This window comes from Oncorhynchus keta, chromosome 11 (assembly GCF_023373465.1).
Source record: "Oncorhynchus keta strain PuntledgeMale-10-30-2019 chromosome 11, Oket_V2, whole genome shotgun sequence".
NCBI classification, from domain to species: domain Eukaryota; kingdom Metazoa; phylum Chordata; class Actinopteri; order Salmoniformes; family Salmonidae; genus Oncorhynchus; species Oncorhynchus keta.
In genome coordinates, this window is record NC_068431.1 from 47658856 (window position 1) to 47677261 (window position 18406).

General features: G+C 50.9%; 1 protein-coding gene across 2 annotated transcripts in view; it reads left to right on the forward strand.

Annotated features, from left to right (window-relative positions):
* LOC118389716 (ephrin type-B receptor 4a-like) overlaps nucleotides 1–18406 on the forward strand; it is a 46893-nt gene that overhangs the window by 15979 nt on the left and 12508 nt on the right. For both annotated transcript variants that reach the window (XM_052457352.1, XM_052457351.1), the window contains exons 2-4: nucleotides 6598–6668; nucleotides 6907–7188; nucleotides 8532–8922. In XM_052457352.1, the coding sequence (XP_052313312.1) occupies nucleotides 6598–6668; nucleotides 6907–7188; nucleotides 8532–8922 (744 nt within the window). The remainder of the gene's footprint in view (nucleotides 1–6597; nucleotides 6669–6906; nucleotides 7189–8531; nucleotides 8923–18406) is intronic.

Genomic DNA, 18406 nt, shown 5'->3' on the forward strand with positions numbered 1-18406 from the left:
CCCCATCTCCACCTCACCACCATGCCTTCCCATTCCTCCATCTCCACCTCACCACCATGCCTTCCCATTCCTCCATCTCCATCTCACCACCGTGCCTTCCCATTCCTCCATCTCCACCTCACCACCATGCCTTCCCATTCCTCCATCTCCACCTCACCACCATGCCTTCCCATTCCCCCATCTCCACCTCACCACCATGCCTTCCCATTCCTCCATCTCCACCTCACCACCATGCCTTCCCATTCCTCCATCTCCATCTCACCACCATGCCTTCCCATTCCCCCATCTCCACCTCACCACCATGCCTTCCCATTCCTCCATCTCCACCTCACCACCATGCCTTCCCATTCCCCCATCTCCACCTCACCACCATGCCTTCCCATTCCTCCATCTCCACCTCACCACCATGCCTTCCCATTCCTCCATCTCCACCTCACCACCATGCCTTCCCATTCCTCCATCTCCACCTCACCACCATGCCTTCCCATTCCCCCATCTCCACCTCACCACCATGCCTTCCCATTCCTCCATCTCCACCTCACCACCATGCCTTCCCATTCCTCCATCTCACCACCATGCCTTCCCATTCCTCCATCTCCACCTCACCACCATGCCTTCCCATTCCTCCATCTCCACCTCACCACCATGCCTTCCCATTCCTCCATCTCCACCTCACCACCATGCCTTCCCATTCCTCCATCTCCACCTCACCACCATGCCTTCCCATTCCTCCATCTCCATCTCACCAGCATGCCTTCCCATTCCTCCATTTCCACCTCACCACCATGCCTTCCCATTCCTCCATCTCCACCTCACCACCATGCCTTCCCATTCCTCCATTTCCACCTCACCACCATGCCTTCCCATTCCTCCATCTCCACCTCACCACCATGCCTTCCCATTCCTCCATCTCCACCTCACCACCATGCCTTCCCATTCCCCCATCTCCATCTCACCACCGTGCCTTCCCATTCCTCCATCTCCACCTCACCACCATGCCTTCCCATTCCTCCATCTCCACCTCACCACCATGCCTTCCCATTCCCCCATCTCCACCTCACCACCATGCCTTCCCATTCCTCCATCTCCACCTCACCACCATGCCTTCCCATTCCTCCATCTCCACCTCACCACCATGCCTTCCCATTCCTCCATCTCCACCTCACCACCATGCCTTCCCATTCCCCATCTCCACCTCACCACCATGCCTTCCCATTCCTCCATCTCCACCTCACCACCATGCCTTCCCATTCCTCCATCTCACCACCATGCCTTCCCATTCCTCCATCTCCACCTCACCACCATGCCTTCCCATTCCTCCATCTCCACCTCACCACCATGCCTTCCCATTCCTCCATCTCCACCTCACCACCATGCCTTCCCATTCCTCCATCTCCATCTCACCAGCATGCCTTCCCATTCCTCCATTTCCACCTCACCACCATGCCTTCCCATTCCTCCATCTCCACCTCACCACCATGCCTTCCCATTCCTCCATTTCCACCTCACCACCATGCCTTCCCATTCCTCCATCTCCACCTCACCACCATGCCTTCCCATTCCTCCATCTCCACCTCACCACCATGCCTTCCCATTCCCCCATCTCCATCTCACCACCGTGCCTTCCCATTCCTCCATCTCCACCTCACCACCATGCCTTCCCATTCCTCCATCTCCATCTCACCACCATGCCTTCCCATTCCCCCATCTCCATCTCACCACTGTGCCTTCCCATTCCTCCATCTCCACCTCACCACCGTGCCTTCCCATTCCTCCATCTCCATCTCACCACCATGCCTTCCCATTCCCCCATCTCCATCTCACCACCGTGCCTTCCCATTCCTCCATCTCCACCTCACCACCATGCCTTCCCATTCCTCCATCTCCACCTCACCACCATGCCTTCCCATTCCTCCATCTCCATCTCACCACCATGCCTTCCCATTCCTCCATCTCCACCTCACCACCATACCTTCCCATTCCTCCATCTCCACCTCACCACCATGCCTTCCCATTCCTCCATCTCCATCTCACCACCATACCTTCCCATTCCTCCATCTCCACCTCACCACCATGCCTTCCCATTCCCCCATCTCCACCTCACCACCATGCCTTCCCATTCCTCCATCTCCACCTCACCACCATGCCTTCCCATTCCTCCATCTCCACCTCACCACCATGCCTTCCCATTCCTCCATCTCCACCTCACCACCATGCCTTCCCATTCCTCCATCTCCACCTCACCACCATGCCTTCCCATTCCTCCATCTCCACCTCACCACCATGCCTTCCCATTCCTCCATCTCACCACCATGCCTTCCCATTCCTCCATCTCCACCTCACCACCATGCCTTCCCATTCCTCCATCTCCACCTCACCAACATGCCTTCCCATTCCTCCATCTCCACCTCACCACCATGCCTTCCCATTCCTCCATCTCCATCTCACCACCATGCCTTCCCATTCCTCCATCTCCATCTCACCACCATGCCTTCCCATTCCTCCATTTCCACCTCACCACCATGCCTTCCCATTCCTCCATCTCCATCTCACCACCATGCCTTCCCATTCCTCCATCTCCACCTCACCACCATGCCTTCCCATTCCTCCATCTCCACCTCACCACCATGCCTTCCCATTCCTCCATCTCCATCTCACCAGCATGCCTTCCCATTCCTCCATTTCCACCTCACCACCATGCCTTCCCATTCCTCCATCTCCACCTCACCACCATGCCTTCCCATTCCTCCATCTCCATCTCACCAGCATGCCTTCCCATTCCTCCATTTCCACCTCACCACCATGCCTTCCCATTCCTCCATCTCCACCTCACCACCATGCCTTCCCATTCCTCCATTTCCACCTCACCACCATGCCTTCCCATTCCTCCATCTCCACCTCACCACCATGCCTTCCCATTCCCCCATCTCCACCTCACCACCATGCCTTCCCATTCCCCCATCTCCACCTCACCACCATGCCTTCCCATTCCCCCATCTCCACCTCACCACCATGCCTTCCCATTCCCCCATCTCCACCTCACCACCATGCCTTCCCATTCCCCCATTTCCACCTCACCACCATGCCTTCCCATTCCTCCATCTCCACCTCACCACCATGCCTTCCCATTCCCCCATCTCCACCTCACCACCATGCCTTCCCATTCCCCATCTCCACCTCACCACCATGCCTTCCCATTCCCCCATCTCCACCTCACCACCATGCCTTCCCATTCCTCCATCTCCACCTCACCACCATGCCTTCCCATTCCTCCATCTCCATCTCACCACCATGCCTTCCCATTCCTCCATCTCCACCTCACCACCATGCCTTCCCATTCCTCCATCTCCACCTCACCACCATGCCTTCCCATTCCTCCATCTCCACCTCACCACCATGCCTTCCCATTCCTCCATCTCCACCTCACCACCATGCCTTCCCATTCCTCCATCTCCACCTCACCACCATGCCTTCCCATTCCTCCATCTCCACCTCACCACCATGCCTTCCCATTCCTCCATCTCCATCTCACCACCATGCCTTCCCATTCCTCCATCTCCACCTCACCACCATGCCTTCCCATTCCTCCATTTCCACCTCACCAGCATGCCTTCCCATTCCTCCATTTCCACCTCACCAGCATGCCTTCACATTCCTCCATCTCCACCTCACCACCATGCCTTCCCATTCCTCCATCTCCACCTCACCACCATGCCTTCCCATTCCTCCATCTCCACCTCACCACCATGCCTTCCCATTCCTCCATCTCCACCTCACCACCATGCCTTCCGATTCCTCCATCTCCACCTCACCACCATGCCTTCCCATTCCTCCATCTCCACCTCACCACCATGCCTTCCCATTCCTCCATCTCCACCTCACCACCATGCCTTCCCATTCCTCCATCTCCACCTCACCACCATGCCTTCCCATTCCTCCATTTCCACCTCACCAGCATGCCTTCCCATTCCTCCATTTCCACCTCACCAGCATGCCTTCACATTCCTCCATCTCCACCTCACCACCATGCCTTCCCATTCCTCCATCTCCACCTCACCACCATGCCTTCCCATTCCTCCATTTCCACCTCACCAGCATGCCTTCACATTCCTCCATCTCCACCTCACCACCATGCCTTCCCATTCCTCCATCTCCACCTCACCACCATGCCTTCCCATTCCTCCATCTCCACCTCACCACCATGCCTTCCCATTCCTCCATCTCCACCTCACCACCATGCCTTCCGATTCCTCCATCTCCACCTCACCACTATGCCTTCCCATTCCTCCATCTCCACCTCACCACCATGCCTTCCCATTCCTCCATCTCCACCTCACCACCATGCCTTCCGATTCCTCCATCTCCACCTCACCACCATGCCTTCCCATTCCTCCATCTCCACCTCACCACCATGCCTTCCCATTCCTCCATCTCCACCTCACCACCATGCCTTCCCATTCCTCCATCTCCACCTCACCACCATGCCTTCCGATTCCTCCATCTCCACCTCACCACTATGCCTTCCCATTCCTCCATCTCCACCTCACCACCATGCCTTCCCATTCCTCCATCTCCACCTCACCACCATGCCTTCCCATTCCTCCATCTCCACCTCACCACCATGCCTTCCCATTCCTCCATCTCCACCTCACCACCATGCCTTCCCATTCCTCCATCTCCACCTCACCACCATGCCTTCCCATTCCTCCATCTCCACCTCACCACCATGCCTTCCCATTCCCCCATCTCCACCTCACCACCATGCCTTCCCATTCCTCCATCTCCACCTCACCACCATGCCTTCCCATTCCTCCATCTCCACCTCACCACCATGCCTTCCCATTCCTCCATCTCCACCTCACCACCATGCCTTCCCATTCCTCCATCTCCACCTCACCACCATGCCTTCCCATTCCTCCATCTCCACCTCACCACCATGCCTTCCCATTCCTCCATTGGATTTACACTTGTTCCACTCCTGTCTGAAGCCGAGAGCGACCCTGCTCCCCCTTAACCCCTCATCTCCCTCTCTCCTTGCCCCATGGGTGTCCATTTCTTAATTCTGACTGTTGGACTGTGCTTATCAGCCCTCTGCAGCCTGCTACTACCAGGGAAGGATGGGAGAGAGAGAGTGGTAAAGATACGGAGGGGAAACAGGAGGGAGAGAGAGAGGGAGACGTCAGGGCTCTCAGGGACTGTCAATGGAGAGAGTGAGCGATATGGATAGAGGGAGAGGGAGAAGTGTTTGGCTTGTCAGAGACAGGGGGGGGGGGCTGTTAAAGGGCGCATTGTATCAAATGTGCCTCAGTGTAAATGACAGTCTGTCAAACCTGCAGGTTTCATATCAGCCTATCAGAATTATTGATGGCATGGCGCTGTTCTGTTCTAAACACAGCTGACCCAGAAAACACACAAGTGATAGAAAACTTTCATTCTGTCTTTCCAAAAGCAGACTGTGCCAGAGAGTAGGGTGCACTAAGATAGATAGAAATAATTCCCTCACGAGGCAGAGGGAGGGTGGGGTGAGAGAGAGAAGGAACGGAAGACAGAAGAGAGAGAAGTTAGTATCTGTGCACACCGAGGACGTGTATTAATAGATCAAAGGAAGCCTGGTAGTGGGGAGATGATGTGGGCACGGCTGGGGACGGTCATGTGACCATCTTACCTGCAGACAGCCTGACCCCTTAGAAGGACCCCTGCAAGGAAACCCCTTAGGGACGGACAGACTCTAAAAACACACCACTGAGATTCTGATGGAAGGAAACCTCGTTCCATCAATAAGTCATGGGCGGACCACAATGCAGCACAGAGCCAATCTACCGAGTTACGTCTGGGGGCATTTTCGCAGGAAAAGAAATCATTTCAGCTCCGCTTGCCTGTGACATTTCTGCATTGTTCCAGTTCCGGGCCCCAGTCCGTATTGAATTACTCAATCATAGCAGAACAGTTCTTGGCTGTTAGGGACCTGGCAGTCTGCCTACACTCCAGGAGATTACGCAGAATTAATTCATTTGTAACCACGGCTGGAGGGGTGTTGTTGTGCCGTAGGTGTATGCGCAAGACCAGTGTGTGTGTGTTTGTTGTGTGCGCGTGCATCCATGTGTCTATTGAGTTGCACATGTGCATTTCGAATATCCTTGTTCCCACAGCTTGTCCATATGTCCCCACCCTCTGCCCCTGAGAATAGAGAGGTTTCTCAGCAGGTTCTTTTTTTAGCTAGAAACAAGGGGGGTGGGGGGGCCTTAGGACAGACCTGTATGGCACACTGACCGCAAACATGGAGGACAGGGAGGGAGGGAGGGCTAAACAGAGCTAAAAGGCGAGGAAGAGAGCAGGGTCTATTTGGCTCAGGACTCAGTTGCTCCCTCTCTCTGTAGTGAATATATTTATCAACCGCCTCTCCCTCCCTCTTTACATTGAAGCGGAGCGTTTAGCGAGAGCCAGTTGAATGACACAGTTCTACTGCCTCAGTCAGTTGATCACGGTGAGCACCGGGAGAGTGTGTCTGTCCGTGTATCTCGGTGATGGCTGTTGAAGTGTGTGAAGTGTCCTCCCCTGCGATGTGTGTCCTCACATTTCTCGTGTCCGTCTTCACAGAGGTCCTGATGAACACCAGGACCGAGACTTCAGATCTCAGGTGGACCATCTACTCCCGTGACAACCCTCTGGTGCGTATACGGACCCCCAAACGTATTCTCTCTCTCTCTCTCTCTCTCTCTCTCTCTCTCTCTCTCTCTCTCTCTCTCTCTCTCTCTCTGTCTCTGTCTCTGTCTCTCTCTCTCTCTCTCTCTCTCTCTCTCTCTCTCTCTCTCTCTCTCTCTCTCTCTAAGTTTAGAATCTGTATGCCAACTGTATAACAATGTGTCATTGATGGGCTTGCTATCTAAACATATTTTCTACCCCCAGTGGGAGGAGGTGAGTGGTCTGGACGAGGAGAACAACAGTGTGAGGACCAATCAGATCTGCCAGACGGACGGCTTGTCCAGCCATTGGCTGCGCAGCGGGCTGATCCAGCGTCGGGGAGCGTCCCAGGTGTACGTGGAGCTGCGCTTCACCATGATCGAGTGTTCGTCCAGTGTCACACACCACCGCAGCTGCAAGGAGACCTTCAACCTTTACTACTACCAGGCCGACTCTGACGAGGCTACACCCACTCACCCATCATGGATGGAGAACCCCTATACTAAGGTACACAGCTATTGTGTACACACATACGCACACATCAACACTCAGCAACACATTCCTCGTGGATGAAGAACCTCTACACTAAGGTATACACACCAGGGGTTGGAACCGGGTCAGGGAACAGAACCGAAAACCGGAAAATAACTAAATTATTTGAGGAACAGAATCAGAAACGTAAGTGATCTATACTGTTCCGGAACAGAAACGTAATTTTTTTAAGCATGGGAACTGGTTAATAATGTTTGTTTTTTCCCCAGTTCCACGAAAATCGCAAAAAAAAAGCACCTATGCAAAGCCCTCACTCTGTCATGTCTGCCTGCCTGCTAGCTGGAAATCTGTGTGTGTGTGTGTGTGTGTGTGTGTGTGTGTGTGTGTGTGTGTGTGTGTGTGTGTGTGTGTGTGTGTGTGTGTGTGTGTGTGTGTGTGTGTGTGTGTGTGTGTACCGTAGGTTACCTGCCCCTCCCATCTGAAGCATAGGTTACTGTAGCCTACTGACATCATTACAAGCATGATTCAGAAATTGGGGAGAGATGTTTAAAGGAATGGATTCACTTTTTCAAGGCCAGTTAAGGATATTATAGTTATCATGTTTCACATTGGATTTATGAATTGTGTTTCATTCTAGCGCGGCTCTAAAAAAAAACACAAAGCTTGTTTGCTCTGGTCCACCTTTAAACCAACTCGGAAGTTCAAAGACACTCAAAGTTCCTGCATAGAAGCCGCTCTTCCGTAGATATCATTCTGTGGGCCTAATTCAGTTCAGGCATGTCATGACAAGATGTCCGCCGCTGCAAGGCAAGCTTCCCCCATCCTCTCTCCTCACCCGCAAAATATGTCAGTCGCATCTCACGCCCTACATTGTGACTGGCAGCACAGTTTGTGTGTTTGCCTTTCGTTATGATTAAACCATGTTGTTACGGCGAAATACAATTAGCTCTTAGCGACTTTCCTACACAGATTAAATCGCTTACCCGCTCAATAGCCAGTTACTCTGTCTGCGCTTATTGGGGAAGTCATTTAATGTCGAGCTAAAGAAAATGAAAAACGATTTCAAAGGTTTAAAAAGGAAAGGCATATTAAACTGTACTTTTGGGTCTTGAACCGAGACTTTATTTTTCTGGTCGGAACAGGGCAAAAAAATGACGGTTCTGTTCAGAACGAAACGTTTTGGAAAACAATTTCGGTTCCACACACAGCTGCTCTACACACACCGACATACACAGATATACACGCCCGTTATGGATGTAATCCACTGGAATGTGAGTAGGCTGTTGGGATGTTGGATACCATGTAGAGATATTACTTCCTGTGTTTGTGTTGACCGCCTGCCTCCTGTCATCCTGTAGGTGGACACAGTGGCAGCAGACTTCCTGCTGAGGAAGGGCGGGGAGCGTAAGTTCAATGTGAAGACCCTGCGGCTGGGGCCTCTGTCTAAGAGGGGCTTCTACCTGGCCTTCCAGGCACAGGGAGCCTGCATGGCCCTGCTGTCTGTCAGGGTGTTCTTCAAGAAGTGTCCCGCCCTGGTCAGCTCCCTGTCCTCCTTCCCTGAGACCGTGCCCCGTACCCTCGTACAGGAGGCCCAGGGGGTGTGTGTGGACAACGCCGCCCAGCAGGGGCCCCGGCCACGCCCTCCCAAACTCTTCTGTGGAGAGGACGGCCAGTGGGTGGGCCAGCCCACTACCTCCTGTGGCTGTCTGTCCGGATATGAGCCCGCTGATGGACACAGCCGCTGCTCAGGTGAGAGGAAAGGGGAGGTGAGGGGGGAGACGAGGGGAGTAATGCCGTCTCATCAGTTTAGGTGGAAATCTATTCTGTCTGTCCTTTCACACTCACACAGAGTTGATGCCTAAACAATGAAACAATGGAGAAGTGGCCGGGTGGGGGTTGGAGGGCGGGGGACAAGAGAGAAGAGGCTTACAGAAGCAGTATTAACCGGGAGTGTTGTGGTGGGGCAGGTTAAAGCCTGGGGGACCGAGGGAGGTCAGGGGGAGCAGGGGAAAAGGTTAGAGGTGAGGGCGGTGTCACAGGGCTGGGCGGCTGAGGGTGGCGCTGAGGACATGTCAGGACTGGCTGTCAGACAGACCCAATGAATCAGCCATGAATGGAGGGGAAGAGAGAAGGGAGGCAAAGAGAGGAGGGAGGGAAAGAGAAGAAGGAGGGAAAGAGAGGAGGGAGGGAAAGAGAAGAAGGAGGGAAAGAGAGGAGGGAGGGAAAGAGAAGGAGGGAGGGAAAGAGAGGAAGGAGGGAAAGAGAGGAAGGAGGGAAAGAGAGGAGGGAGGGAAAGAGAGAGGGAGGGGAGGGAGGGAAAGAGAGGAGGGAGGGAAAGAGAGGAAGGAGGGAAAGAGAGGAGGGAGGGAAAGAGAGGAGGGAGGGAAAGAGAGGAGGGAGGGAAAGAGAGGAGAGAAGGAAAGAGAGAAGGAAAGAGAGGAGGGAAGGAAAGAGGGGGGAGGGGAAGAGAGGAAGGAGGGAAAGAGAGGAAGGAGGGAAAGCGAGGAGGGAGGGAAAGAGAGGAGGGAGGGAAAGAGAGGAAGGAGGGAAAGAGAGGAGGGAGGGAAAGAGAAGGAGGGAGGGAAAGAGAGAAAGGAGGGAAAGAGAGGAAGGAGGGAAAGAGGAGGAGGGAGGGAAAGAGAGGAGGGAGGGAAAGAGAGAAAGGAGGGAAAGAGAGGAAGGAGGGAAAGAGGAGGAGGGAGGGAAAGAGAGGAGGGAGGGGAGGGAGGGAAAGAGAGGAGGGAGGGAAAGAGAGGAAGGAGGGAAAGAGAGGAGGGAGGGAAAGAGAGGAGGGAGGGAGGGAAAGAGAGGAGAGAAGGAAAGAGAGAAAGGAGGGAAAGAGAGGAGGGAAGGAAAGAGGGGAGGGAGGGAAAGAGAGGAAGGGGGGAAAGAGAGGAGGGAGGGAAAGAGAGGAAGGAGGGAAAGAGAGGAGGGAGGGAAAGAGAGGAAGGGGGAAGTGAGAAAGGAGGGAAAGAGAGGAGGGAGGGAAATAGAGAAAGGAGGGAAAGAGATGAGGGAGGGAAAGAGAGGAGGGAGGAGAAGAGAGGAGGGAGGGAAAGAGAGGAGGGAGGGAAAGAGAGGAGGTAGGGAAAGAGAGGAAGGAGGGAAGAGAGGAGGGAGGGAAAGAGAGGAAGGAGGGGAAGGGAAGAGAGGAGGGGGAAAGGGAGGAGGGAGGGGAAGAGAAGAGGGAGGGGAAGAGAGGAGGGAGGGAAAGAGAGAAAGGAGGGAAAGAGATGAGGGAGGGAAAGAGAGGAAGGAGGGAAGAGAGGAGGGGAGGGGAAGGGAAGAGAGGAGGGGGAAAGGGAGGAGGGAGGGAAGAGAAGAGGGAGGGGAAGAGAGGAGGGAGGGAAAGAGAGAAAGGAGGGAAAGAGATGAGGGAGGGAAAGAGAGGAAGGAGGGAAGAGAGGAGGGAGGGAAAGAGAGGAAGGAGGGAAGAGAGGAGGGAGGGAAGGGAAGAGAGGAGGGGGAAAGGGAGGAGGGAGGGGAAGAGAAGAGGGAGGGGAAGAGAGGAGGGAGGGAAAGAGAGAAAGGAGGGAAAGAGATGAGGGAGGGAAAGAGAGAAAGGAGGGAAAGAGATGAGGGAGGGAAAGAGAGGAAGGAGGGAAGAGAGGAGGGAGGGGAAGGGAAGAGAGGAGGGGGAAAGGGAGGAGGGAGGGGAAGAGAAGAGGGAGGGGAAGAGAGGAGGGAGGGAAAGAGAGAAAGGAGGGAAAGAGATGAGGGAGGGAAAGAGAGAAAGGAGGGAAAGAGATGAGGGAGGGAAAGAGAGGAGGGAAGAGAGGAGGGAGGGGAAGGGAAGAGAGGAGGGGGAAAGGGAGGAGGGAGGGGGAAGAGAAGAGGGAGGGGAAGAGAGGAGGGAGGGAAAGAGAGAAAGGAGGGAAAGAGAGGAAGGAGGGAAGAGAGGAGGGAGGGAAAGAGAGGAAGGAGGAAGAGAGGAGGGAGGGGAAGGGAAGAGAGGAGGGGGAAAGGGAGGAGGGAGGGGGAAGAGAAGAGGGAGGGGAAGAGAGGAGGGAGGGGAAGAGAGGAGGGAGGGAAAGAGATGAGGGAGGGAAAGAGAGGAGGGAGGAGAAGAGAGGAGGGAGGGGAAGAGAGGAGGGAGGGGAAGAGAGGAGGTAGGGAAAGAGAGGAGGGAGGGAAAGAGAGGAGGTAGGGAAAGAGAGGAAGGAGGGAAGAGAGGAGGGAGGGAAGGAAAGAGATGAGGGCGGGAAACAGAGGAGGAGGGGAAGAGGGAGGGAGGTTGCAGGTAAAGAATCTTCCATTACCAGTACATGGAAGCCAACCTGACAACAGAGAGAAGCAGGGAGTATTCTCTCTGGGGAGGGACAACTCTCCTCATGAGTCAAATTATCCATGTACACACACACATTCACAGGTGGAGAGAGACAGATGGACAGAAAAGGGGATAGTGTATAATGAAAAGCCAAATGTTTTACTCAAGCCTCTTGTTTGAAGAGAAGGAAAAAAAGTATGAAAATGTGTGCACTCACTACACTCACTACTCTGGATAAGAGTGACTCTCCTGAATGACTCAACTGGAATGTTCTGATGTTCTATCGTACGTTTCAGTGGTTAGATACTTTTGCTGCTCTGACAGGGAGTTGCTCATGAGCCAAAACAGCCACACTCAGCAGGTCATTACAGGCACTCCGCATCATTGCAGATGACTGAAAATGTTGGAGAAGAGCTCATACAGGCAGTAATAGAGCTCTGCCAAGCTAACGCCAGCACGCACACTGGTACGCACACACACAGTGCAGGACACTTCTCTTCCTCATGTCTGTGTGCCTGTGTGTCTGTGTGTGAAATGGGCCTCCACCCCTATCTCCCACTCCCCCCTGGAGAAATGTAAAGGGAAGGTCACAATAGGGTCACATTCCACACTCTGTGCTTTAAGAAGAATGGGAACACTCTCTCTCTCTCTCTCTGTCTCACACACACACTTTGTCTCTCCCACATGCTACTGCCTCAGTAGCACTTGTCTGCACAATGACATTAGCATACACACACAGCCAAGTATATACAGTGGGGCAAAAAAATATTTAGTCAGCCACCAATTGTGCAAGTTCTCCCACTTAAAAAGATGAGAGAGGCCTGTAATTTTCATCATAGGTACACTTCAACTATGAAAAAAATTCCAGAAAATCACATTGTAGGATTTTTAATGAATTTATTTGCAAATTATGGTGGAAAATAAGTATTTGGTCAATAACAAAAGTTTATCTCAATACTTTGTTATATACCCTTTGTTGGCAATGACAGAGGTCAAACGTTTTCTGTAAGTCTTCATAAGGTTTTCACACACTGTTGATGGTACTTTGGCCCATTCCTCCATGCAGATCTCCTCTAGAGCAGTGATTTTTTGGGGGCTGTTGCTGGGCAACGTGGACTTTCAACTCCCTCCAAAGATTTTCTATGGGGTTGAGATCTGGAGACTGGCTAGGCCACTCCAGGACCTTGAAATGCTTCTTACGAAGCCACTCCTTCGTTGCACGGGCAGTGTGTTTGGGAGCATTGTTATGCTGAAAGACCCAGCCACGTTTCATCTTCAATGCCCTTGCTGATGGAAGGAGGTTTTCACTCAAAAGCTCACGATACATGGCCCCATTCATTCTTTCCTTTACACGGATCAGTCGTCCTGGTCCCTTTGCAGAAAAATAGCCTCAAAGCATGATGTTTCCACCCCCATGCTTCACAGTAGGTATGGTGTTCTTTGGATGCAACTCAGCATTATTTTTCCTCCAAACACGACGAGTTGAGTTTTTACCAAAAAGTTCTATTTTGGTTTCATCTGACCATATGAAATTCTCCCAATCTTCTTCTGGATCATCCAAATGCTCTCTAGCAAACTTCAGACGGGCCTGGACATGTACTGGCTTAAGCAGGGGGACACGTCTGGCACTGCAGGATTTGAGCCCCTGGCGGCGTAGTGTGTTACCGATGGTAGGCTTTGTTACTTTGGTCCCAGCTCTCTGCAGGTCATTCACAAGGTGCCCCCGTGTGGTTCTGGGATTTTTGCTCACCGTTCTTGTGATCATTTTGACCCCACGGGGTGAGATCTTGCGTGGAGCCCCAGATCGAGGGAGATTATCAGTGGTCTTGTATGTCTTCCATTTCCTAATAATTGCTCCCATAGTTGATTTCTTCAAACCAAGCTGCTTACCTATTGCAGATTCAGTCTTCCCAGCCTGGTGCAGGTCTACAATTTTGTTTCTGGTGTCCTTTGACAGCTCTTTGGTCTTGGCCATAGTGGAGTTTGGAGTGTGACTGTTTGAGGTTGTGGACAGGTGTCTTTTATACTGATAACAAGTTCAAACAGGTGCCATTAATACAGGTAACGAATCTTGCTTGTTTGTAGGTGACCAAATACTTATTTTCCACCACAGTTTGCAAATAAATTCATAAAAAATCCTACAATGTGATTTTCTGGATTTTTTCCCCCTCATTTTGTCTGTAATAGTTGAAGTGTACCTATGATGAAAATTACAGGCCTCTCTCATCTTTTTAAGTGGGAGAACTTGCACAATTGGTGGCTGACTAAATACTTTTTTGCCCCACTGTAATTTAGCAGACAGTGTTTAACTAACTTCTGTTGCTGTCTTCTCGTTTTTCGCATCCCTCCCCACCAAAGAGGAAAGTGTGTCATTAAAGGCAGTGTGTGTGGGTTGATGTATGGAGAGTGTGCCATCGGTGGTGGTGGTGGTGGTGGTGGTGGTGGTGGTGGTGGTGGTGGTGGTGCATAAAGCTCTTTAAGTCGCCCGGTTGGAGCCTATCTGTTAGCTATAAAACTCTCTCATCCCACCAGCAGCCAGCCAGTTAGAGGGTATTTACCAACAGCACTCTGATGCCTTATCTCTGACCCCTGTCTCTCTCTCCCTCTTTCTCTGTCTCCTTCTTTCTCTGTCTCTTCCTCTGTCTCCTTCTTTCTCTGTCTCTTTCTGTCTCTCTCTCCCTCTTTCTCTGTCTCCTTCTTTCTCTGTCTCTTCCTCTGTCTCCTTCTTTCTCTGTCTCTCTCTCCCTCTTTCTCTGTCTCCTTCTTTCTCTGTCTCTTTCTGTCTCTGTCTCCTTCTTTCTCTGTCTCTCTCTCCCTCTTTCTCTGTCTCCTTCTTTCTCTGTCTCTCTCTCTCTGTCTCCTTCTTTCTCTGTCTCCTTCTTTCTGTCTCTTTCTCTGTCTCTCTGTCTCTGTCTCCTTCTTTCTCTGTCTCTTCCTCTGTCTCCTTCTTTCTCTGTCTCTCTCTCTGTCTCCTTCTTTCTCTGTCTCTCTCTCTGTCTCCTTCTTTCTCTGTCTCTCTCTCTGTCTCCTTCTGTCTCTCTCTGTCTCCTTCTTTCTCTGTCTCTTTCTCTGTCTCTCTCTCTGTCTCCTTCTTTCTCTGTCTCTCTCTTTCTGTCTCTCTCTCCCTCTGTCTCTCTCTTTCTGTCTCTCTCTCCCTCTGTCTCTCTCTTTCTGTCTCTCTCTCCCTCTGTCTCTGTCTCCTTCTTTCTCTGTCTCTTCCTCTGTCTCATTTCTGTCTCTTTCTCTGTCTCTTCCTCTGTCTCCTTGCTCTGTCTCTCTCTCTCTGTCTCTCACTCCCTCTTTCTCTGTCTCCTTTCTCTGTCTCTTCCTCTGTCTCCTTCTTTCTCTCCCTCTTTCTGTCTCTCTCTTTCTGTCTCTCTCTCCCTCTTTCTCTGTCTCCTTCTTTCTCTGTCTCCTTCTTTCTCTGTCTCTTCCTCTGTCTCCTTTCTGTCTCTTTCTCTGTCTCTTCCTCTGTCTCCTTCTTTCTCTGTCTCCTTCTTTCTCTGTCTCCTTTCTCTGTCTCTTCCTCTGTCTCCTTTCTCTGTCTCTTCCTCTGTCTCCTTCTTTCTCTCCCTCTTTCTGTCTCTCTCTTTCTGTCTCTCTCTCCCTCTTTCTCTGTCTCCTTCTTTCTCTGTCTCTCTCTTTCTGTCTCTCTCCCTCTTTCTCTGTCTCTTTCTTTGTCTCTCTCCCTCTTTCTCTCTCTTTCTTTGTCTCTCTCTTTCTGTCTCTCTCTCCCTCTTTCTCTGTCTCCTTCTTTCTCTGTCTCTTCCTCTGTCTCCTTCTTTCTCTGTCTCTCTCTTTCTCTGCCTCTCTCTGCCTCCCTCTTTCTCTCTCTCTCTTTCTCTGCCTCTCTCTGTCTCCCTCTTTCTCTGTCTCTCTCTTTCTCTGCCTCTCTCTTTCTCTGCCTCTCTCTGTCTCCCTCTTTCTCTGTCTCTCTCTTTCTCTGTCTCTCTCTTTCTCTGCCTCTCTCTCTTTCTCTGCCTCTCTGTCTCCCTCTTTCTCTGTCTCTCTCTTTCTCTGTCTCTCTCTTTCTCTGTCTCCCTCTTTCTCTGCCTCTCTCTCTGTCTCTCTCTCTGCCTCTCTCTGCCTCTCTCTTTCTCTGCCTCTCTCTTTCTCTGCCTCTCTCTGTCTCCCCTTTCTCTGTCTCTCTCTTTCTCTGCCTCTCTCTTTCTCTGCCTCTCTCTGTCTCCCTCTTTCTCTGTCTCCCTCTTTCTCTGTCTCCCTCTTTCTCTGTCTCTCTCTTTCTCTGTCTCTCTCTTTCTCTGTCTCTCTCTTTCTCTGCCTCTCTCTTTCTCTGCCTCTCTCTGTCTCCCTCTTTCTCTGTCTCTCTCTTTCTCTGCCTCTCTCTTTCTCTGCCTCTCTCTGCCTCTCTCTTTCTCTGCCTCTCTTTTTCTCTGCCTCTCTCTGTCTCCCTCTTTCTCTGTCTCTCTCTTTCTCTGCCTCTCTCTTTCTCTGCCTCTCTCTTTCTCTGCCTCTCTCTTTCTCTGCCTCTCTCTGTCTCCCTCTTTCTCTGTCTCCCTCTTTCTCTGCCTCTCTCTTTCTCTGCCTCTCTCTTTCTCTGCCTCTCTCTTTCTCTGCCTCTCTCTTTCTCTGCCTCTCTCTGTCTCCCTCTTTCTCTGTCTCCCTCTTTCTCTGTCTCTCTCTTTCTCTGTCTCTCTTTCTCTGCCTCTCTCTTTCTCTGCCTCTCTCTTTCTCTGCCTCTCTTTCTCTGCCTCTCTCTTTCTCTGCCTCTCTCTTTCTCTGCCTCTCTCTTTCTCTGCCTCTCTCTTTCTCTGCCTCTCTCTTTCTCTGCCTCTCTTTCTCTGCCTCTCTCTTCCTCTCCCTCTCTCTTTCTCTGCCTCTCTCTGCCTCTCTCTTTCTCTGCCTCTCTCTTTCTCTGCCTCTCTCTGTCTCCCTCTTTCTCTGTCTCTCTTTCTCTGCCTCTCTCTTTCTCTGCCTCTCTCTGCCTCTCTCTTTCTCTGCCTCTCACTTTCTCTGCCTCTCTCTGTCTCCCTCTTTCTCTGCCTCTCTCTTTCTCTGCCTCTCTCTTTCTCTGCCTCTCTCTTTCTCTGCCTCTCTCTTTCTCTGCCTCTCTCTGTCTTTCTCTGTCTCTGTCGGTCTCTGTTTCTCTCGGTCTCTGCCTCTCTCTTTCTCTGCCTCTCTCTGCCTCCCTCTTTCTCTGTCTCTCTCTTTCTCTCTCTTTCTCTGTCTTTCTCTGTCTCTGTGGGTCTCTGTTTCTCTCGGTCTCTGCCTCTCTCTTTCTCTGTCTCTCTCTTTCTCTGCCTCTCTCTGTCTTTCTCTGTCTCTCTCTTTCTCTGTCTCTCTCTTTCTCTGCCTTTCTCTGCCTCTCTCTGTCTCTGCCTCTCTTTCTCTGTCTCTCTCTTTCTCTGCCTCTCTCTGTCTTTCTCTGTCTCTCTCTTTCTCTGTCTCTCTCTTTCTCTGCCTTTCTCTGCCTCTCTCTTTCTCTGCCTCTCTTTCTCTGTCTCTCTCTTTCTCTGCCTCTCTCTGTCTTTCTCTGTCTCTCTCTTTCTCTGTCTCCCTCTTTCTCTGTCTTTCTCTGTCTCTGTCGGTCTCTGTTTCTCTCGGTCTCTGCCTCTGTGCGGCTTCGATGCTCCCTGGCGTCTGGTCACTGAGGTCGAGTCTGTTAGGGGAACTCTGACCCTCAGAGCAGCTCCACCTTCTGTCAAAAATGCCTTTTACTAAGATGCATTGTATAGTCTGCTCAGTATCAGTGTAAGGATTCTTTTGTGATTCTTTGGAGATACTTATGTGTTGTGTCCGGTACCTGTTTGCACATGTTTTTAAGGCATGCGTTTCTATAGTACATGTTCTACTATTCAAAGGCCCTCTTCACACACAATAGAGAGAGAGAGGGTGAAAGTTACACCGTGTACACGGATAACAAAGAGAAAGTCTATTTATACTGTCTGGGAAAGGAAGGCCAGGGCCACTTGAATTGTAATGATGTCATCTTACTCAGCGATTAGGTTTGACGCGGGGCTTTTATGTAGCTTCCTGCCTGGCTGAGTTAGCACCTTAACTGTTTAGCCTCTCTATTTGGTTAATGATAACTCGGCTCCAGGGAGTCGGAGACTGTTAGACAACCCGGCTTTGTATTAATCCTGTGCACAGTGTTTCCCCTATATTCTTTTGGCAGCGGCGGGCCGCGGCTGCTCAAACTTTGCCGCCACTCCAAGAAATATGATATATATATGATGAAATATGATATATATATGATGAAATATGAAATATATGATGGAATATGATATATATATGATGAAATATGATATATATATGATGAAATATGATATATATATGATGAAATATGATATAGATGATGGAATATGAAATATATGATGGAATATGGTTTTTAAAAATATAAATATTTTTGTGGAGGGTCAGTGTAATCTTAATGGACTAAAAACAGGTAGAATTATGTAGAAAATATAAAGGAGGTATATATTTTTTAATAAGATCATCTTTGAGAACGAACAATCACCTATGGATACTCAACCGTCAGAGAGAATCTCACATTTAAAAAATGTCATGGCATGGGGCCCCCCATTGATTTTGTTATAACGTTTGAGTCACCCAGATAGCATAAGAACACGGCATAAGCTACATGCTAAATGTTTAGAAACACACAAAATTTGCTTTTAAAACTGCAGATTTTCTCTCGGAAACTCTGAACTACCCATTAAACATAGACACTGTACAAGTGGAGCAACAACCCAAAACTAGCTCTACCTAACTGCTGATGACTTGCATAACCGTGTTATTCGATACAATAAAAATACAGTACGATGAAACCCAAGTTTATTGTTCCTCATGGGGAAATGCAATTAGTCGATAACAACTTAAACTTCAGTCAAGTAGAGCAACGGCAGTTTGTTAGAAGTCTTTATCCATGGATGATGTGTGTATGTGATGTGATGTGATTCGTTGTCATACTGAGTGGGTGTTATGACTAATGTTTTAGGAGTCTGT